The 6,937-nt window shown below is 35.2% G+C and overlaps 1 protein-coding gene across 1 annotated transcript in view; it reads left to right on the forward strand.

The window, feature by feature from the left end:
- LOC111083545 (synaptogenesis protein syg-2-like) overlaps positions 1-3,837 on the forward strand; it is a 9,643-nt gene extending 5,806 nt beyond the window's left edge. Inside the window, exons 4-5 of the mRNA XM_022380130.1 lie at positions 2,717-3,025; positions 3,539-3,837. Of these exons, the coding sequence (XP_022235838.1) occupies positions 2,717-3,025; positions 3,539-3,837 (608 nt within the window). The remainder of the gene's footprint in view (positions 1-2,716; positions 3,026-3,538) is intronic.
- The last annotated feature ends 3,100 nt before the right edge of the window (positions 3,838-6,937 follow it).

Genomic DNA, 6,937 nt, shown 5'->3' on the forward strand with positions numbered 1-6,937 from the left:
AACAATATATACATGGTAGTTAAATTCTCCTCACTAATCAACCCTTCACAACAATATATACATGGTAGTTAAATTCTCCTCACTAATCAACCCTTCACGACAATATATACATGGTAGTTAAATTCTCCTCACTAATCAACCCTTCACGACAATATATACATGGTAGTTAAATTATCCTTACTAATCAACCCTTCACGACAATATATTCATGGTAGTTAAATTCTCCCTACTAATCAACCCTTCACGACAATAGATACATGGTAGTCAAATTGTCCTCACTAATCAACCCTTCACGACAATATATACATGGTAGTTAAATTCTCCTCACTAATCAACCCTTCACGACAATACATACATGGTAGTTAAATTCTCCCTACTAATCAACCCTTCACGACAATATATACATGGTAGTTAAATTCTCCTCACTAATCAACCCGTCACGACAATATATACATGGTAGTTAAATTCTCCTCACTAATCAACCCTTCACGACAATAGATACATGGTAGTCAAATTCTCCTCACTAATCAACCCTTCACGACAATATATACATGGTAGTTAAATTCTCCTCACTAATCAACCCTTCACGACAATATATACATGGTAGTTAAATTATCCTCACTAATCAACCCTTCACGACAATATATACATAGTAGTTAAATTATCCTCACTAATCAACCCTTCACGACAATATATACATGGTAGTTAAATCCTCCTTACTAATCAACGCTTCACGACAATATATACATGGTAGTTAAATTATCCTTACTAATCAACCCTTCACGACAATATATACATAGTAGTTAAATTCTCCTCACTAATCAACCCTTCACGACAATATATACATAGTAGTTAAATTCTCCTTACTAATCAACCCTTCACGACAATATATACATAGTAGTTAAATTCTCCCTACTAATCAACCCTTCACGACAATATATACATAGTAGTTAAATTCTCCCTACTAATCAACCCTTCACGACAATATATACATAGTAGTTAAATTCTCCCTACTAATCAACCCTTCACGACAATATATACATGGTAGTTAAATTCTCCTCACTAATCAACCCTTCACGACAATATATACATAGTAGTTAAATTCTCCCTACTAATCAACCCTTCACGACAATATATACATGGTAGTTAAATTCCATTATGCAGTGTGGCTGATTTAGTTTATTTTCAATGACATTAAAATACTAGCGAATAAGGGCGATGGAACCGGAAAGGGAGAACTGGGGAAACGTATCCCCTTTTTTTGCAAAGTAGTAGTGTGCTCCTCTTGAAAAATTAAAAATTATGAAATTATATCATTAATAAAGTCAGTAAATCAGCATGTCGAGTCTAAAATTATAAGGCGTGTTGTAATGTTTCCATCATTCTTTTATAAGGCGTGTTGTAGTGTTGCCATCATTCCTTTGTCAGGCGGGTTGTAGTGTTGCCATCATTATTTTGTAAGGCGTGTTGTAGTGTTTCCATCAATCTTTTATAAGGCGTGTTCTAGTGTTGCCATCATTCTTTTGTAAGGCGGGTTGTAGTGTTGCCATCATTATTTTGTAAGGCGGGTTGTAGTGTTGCCGCCATTATTTTATAAGGTGGGTTGTATTGTTGCCACCATTATTTTGTAAGGTGGGTTGTATTGTTGCCACCATTATTTTATAAGGTGGGTTGTAGTGTTGCCACCATTATTTTATAAGGCGGGTTGTACTGTTGCCATCATTCTTTTATAAGGCGGGTTGTAGTGTTGCCATCATTCTTTTGTAAGGCGGGTTGTAGTGTTGCCATCATTCTTTTATAAGGCGGGTTGTAGTGTTGCCATCATTCTTTTGTAAGGCGGGTTGTAGTGTTGCCATCATTATTTTGTAAGGTGGGTTGTAGTGTTACCATCATTATTTTGTAAGGTGGGTTGTAGTGTTACCATCATTATTTTGTAAGGCGGGTTGTAGTGGATTATTTCCGTATAGTTGCTATATTTTCTCATAAAATAGTTACACTAGATTAACTTCATTTGTTTTTGTAACAGCCATTTGAGTAGTTTATTTTTATAGATGCTACAAGCTTTTATATAAAAATAGAATAATTCGTTACATGTTACACCATAACTCTATCATTGTACACTTCAGATGTAAAACTAGAGTCATATTGAAACTACTTATCCTCTGATACTACTACAGTGAAACTAAAACAAGTTTTAGACCAGCTACAAAGTTCTCACGAATCTTTATAATCCTGGTTTTAGGCCAGCTTCAAAGTTCTCACGAATCCTTATTATGTTGGTTTTTAGGCCAGCTAAAAGAATCTCAAACTGTCGTTAATCATCTGTGAATTTATCCTCTAGCTACATGTGGTGAGATAAACTAGGTGTAACTACTGGTCTTATAGTTTAATGTCCTCTAGCTACATGTGGTGAGATAAACTAGGTGTAACTACTGGTCTTATAGTTTAATGTCCTCTAGCTACATGTGGTGAGATAAACTAGATGTAACTAGTGGTCTTATAGTTTAATGAATAAATACCTAGCACAGGTTTACTTATCCTGGTTTTGCGAAGGAGCACGTGGGTTCCATCATTGTATAAAGGGGAAAATAAGAATATTTATTTGACCAAGAAACTGTTTGTGCAGAATTTTAAACCAGTACTTGCGCAACGTTTTAGCGTCTAACACCAATTCTCTGTATACTTATTTTAGGCCTTATTCTTGTTCTTATTACAGACAAGCCAGTGATCCTTGAACCTGTAATACAGTACAATTCTGATTCCCAAGATGGTGCTGGTGTTACTATGAGCTGTACTGTAGACGCCACGCCGAACGTTACCATAACTTGGTACTTGGGATCCCAGTTAATCAGCTGGACTGCAACCAGCTCAAACTATCAGGTTCAATATCACAACGATGGACAAACGGTGTGGACGAGTGTGCTTCATATCAAAAAACTGCATTATTTTGCTTTTGGAAATTACACTTGTCGAGCAGAAAACAATGTTGGATACTCCTCCACTACTGTAGAGCTTATACCTTCCAGTGAGTGATCTTTGATACTTTAGTGTGTTATCTAACTGTATTATGATTTGTTTTATTAGGCCTAGTGCTTTTAGCCTTTTCTCCGGCGAATTGGTATTAAATCAAGAGAAGTTTACTTGCTAAATACAAAACAAACAAGTCTCGATTGTTTTAAAGGAAACAGGAACTATTGAAGAGTTAACAAATAACAAGTTTAATTATTAGTTTATTTTTTATTGAACACTTAACAATAATTGCTCAGTTTCTTTTCGGTTTTTATCTTCTCATATTTCTGTTGAGTTTTATTTTAAAAGTTAAAATTGAACTAGAAGCGTAATGTGACACGTTTGCTTTGAAATAAATTACATAGTTCAGTCCATGTAAAAATGAACAAACTCTGTATTTTTATCAGTTAAGAGTTGAGATTTCATGCAAAGTGTATCATTTGGGTATTTTCTCCCGAGTAACGTTCCTCCCAAATATAGAAATGTCCTTTCGGAGCAGAATATTCTAGAATAAAATGTATTTCTTTAGATTTTCCGGAAATATCAAGAAACGTTTCTGTCTCCAGTGTCACCCACAATTCAGTTTTAATATCCTGGAAACCAGGTTTTAATGGGGTACTTCCACAGACATTCACCGTCCTCTGGAGAAAAGTTGGACAAAAACACTTATCGAAGGTCGAAGGCATTACTGGTCCGAGCTACCTTGCTCAGGGATTAGATTCGGAAACGGATTATGAGTTTTTTATTACAGCCTTCAATAAACGTGGAATAAGCGAAAAACTTGCAGAAAGTTTCAAAGTGCGTACAAAATGTAAGATATTTTTTTAGTTAAATAGGGCATAATAGATGCATAGTGCTACTTTGATCAGTTGACAGTTAGATAAACTTTGTATTATTCGGTTTTAAATGTGATACGTTTGTTTTTTTAAATGTACATGTTATAAAAGCTGAACTGTACAATTTAAAACACAGTATGTATATACTGAAACATAGTCAAAAAGTTAATATCAAGTGATTTTTCGTTTCGTTATGAAAATCGTAAGATTATAAGAAATATCTTTAGGTAAAAATGTCAAGGAAAACAGTTACTATTTGCAATATGGCGATTATGTGATTTACGATAAATGGAAATATATATACACATCTCTGCTTTTTTTTCCCATTGTTTCTTTATTGTGTGGAAACACATGTAAGAAAAGTACTGTAAAGTAAAGTAAAATATCTAATTACAAATCTCGTTCTGGGAATCCATTAAAGGATCCATGTTTATAGTAGTGATTTGACCATTTCAGGATATATATCGTCCAAAGTGATAAATTATTTGATAATTTCAAGTCATTTCACCCATGACAACATACGATTTGATCTTTTCAAAACTTATCATCCAAACTTCTAAACAATTTTATCATGTCAGAAGAAAATCTCAAAAACGGTAAATAATTTGATCATTTTAGAATAGCCCACCCCTCCAGCGGCACAGCGGTATGTCTGCGGACTATAATCCAGGTTTCGATACCCGTGGTAGCCAGAGCACAAACAGCCTATCGTGTAACTTTGTGCTTAATTACAAACAAACATACAAACAAGTTTATCATTTCAGAATATATCTTCAAAATGAGGATTTATACATTTCGAATAAGGCCCGGCATGGCCAGGTGGTTGGGGCGCTCGACTTGCAATCTGCGGGTCGCGGGTTCGAATCCCCGTCACTCCAAACATGCTCACCCTTTCAGCCGTGGGGGGATTATAATGTGAAGGTAAATCCCACTATTCGTTGGTAAAAGAGTAGCCCAAGAGTTGGCGGTGGGTGGTGATGACTAGCTGCCTTCCCTCTAGTCTTACACTGCTAATTTAGGGACGGCTAGCACAGATAGCCCTCGTGTAGCTTTGCGCGAAATTCAAAACAAACAAACAAACATTTCGAGTAACACCTTTCAAAATTGTAAATAATTTGTTATTGTCCTTCCAAAATGGTAAATAATTTGATCATTCCAAGGGATATTATCCTTCCAAAATGGTAAATGATTTGATCATTCCAAGGGATATTATCCTACCAAAATGGTAAATGATTTGATCATTCCAAGGGATGTTGTCTTTCCAAAATGGTAAATAATTTGATCATTCCAAGGGATATTATCCTTCCAAAATGGTAAATGGTTTGATAATTCCAAGGTATATTATCCTTCCAAAATGGTAAATAATTTGATCATTCCAAGGGATATTGTCCTTCCAAAATGGTAAATAATTTGATCATTCCAAGGGATATTGTCCTTCCAAAATGGTAAATGATTTGATCATTCCAAGGGATATTGTCCTTCCAAACTAGTACATGATTTGATAATTTCGTGACATGCCATCTAAAACGGTAAGTAATTTGATCATATCATAACATATCAGTCAAAACAGTAAATTATATGATCCTTCAAAGACATATTTTCCAAAACGGTAAATGATCCTTTCAGAAGATTGTTTTGAACTTTGTACAAAGCTACACGAGGGCTATCTGCGTTAGCCGTCCCTAATTTAGCAGTGGAAGGCAGCTAGTCATCACCACCCACAGCCAACTCTTGGGCTACTCTGTTACCAACGAATAGTGGGATTGACCATCATATTAGAACGACTTCACGACTGAAAGGGCGAGCATGTACCACCCACCGCCAACTCTTGGGCTACACTTTTACCAACGAATAGTGGGATTGACCATCATATTAAAACGCCCCCACGGCTGAAAGGGCGAGCATGTTTCAGGAGATATGGCCGATAATGGTAAATTTTATCCGTTCTTTTTTCAACACTTAATTTTGTACAACATTAAGTACTTGAACCTAACATGTGAAAAGTGTCACATTTTCAACATTGTTATCCGACATAGTTTCAAGTAGAATTTTTCGACAGATATTTCTGAGAACGGCTGAACATGACAGTAATACTCTTTACTTACATGTCTTCCAAGTTCATTAACGGAAAATTACACAAGAAGCTTCCTTCCTCTCGAGACAAGGTATAGGTTTTTTTAAATAAGCAACGAATGAAGGGAGCTTAAGTGAGCTTAGTCCTAATCTCGAGGGAGCAGCACATAATAAGCAGATTACGTACTTCAAATGCACGAGACAATATGTGTCTGTGAAGTAAGTACATGACTCTTCGTGTTCCATGGTCCTGTTTACTTTGATAATGTTAGGTTGGTACGTTCGTTAAAAAGAGTAACAAGGGATATGAAGTAGCGGATTATAGCTTCGAGAAACAAAAATCTAAAATATATAAACTATATTTCGTGGATCGTCCAGTGAACCTAAACATTAACTCATTAATATCAACCAGTGAATGTAAAATATGCATCGTTTAACATACATGCTGTTAAGTATGAATAAAAACTACTTTAGGGTGTTTTAAATACTGAATATTAGACAATAATAAGATCAGTGCTACTTGAAACAATAACCACCACCACCACCCGAACAAAAAAATGTGGACTCTTTTTTTTTTGTTGACATCTAAATTACAAAATTATTCGATTCAAATATTCAAAGCACAAAAACTATCTTATCAGCACTAGGGTAAAAATGGTTTAAACTAGAATTATTACAGTTAACACTTAAAACGTCAAATTACCACCAATAAATACTGCAATACATAAACCAGGTGTTTCTTAACTGTTGCTTAACTTAGCCTACTCTTTTGTCTTTAATATGTGGTTGTTACTAACTACACACGTCGTTGTTATTAACTACACACGCATTTAGTTTGTGGTTGTTATTAACTACACACGCGTTTAGTTTGTGGTTGTTATTAACTGCACACGCATTTAGTTTGTGGTTGTTATTAACTACACACGCATTTAGTTTGTGGTTGTTATTAACTACACACGCGTTTAGTTTGTGGTTGTTATTAACTACACACGCGTTTAGTTTGTGGTTGTTATTAACTA

The sequence above is a fragment of the Limulus polyphemus genome, unplaced genomic scaffold (genome assembly GCF_000517525.1).
Source record: "Limulus polyphemus unplaced genomic scaffold, Limulus_polyphemus-2.1.2 Scaffold10036, whole genome shotgun sequence".
Taxonomy (NCBI): Eukaryota; Metazoa; Arthropoda; class Merostomata; order Xiphosura; family Limulidae; genus Limulus; species Limulus polyphemus.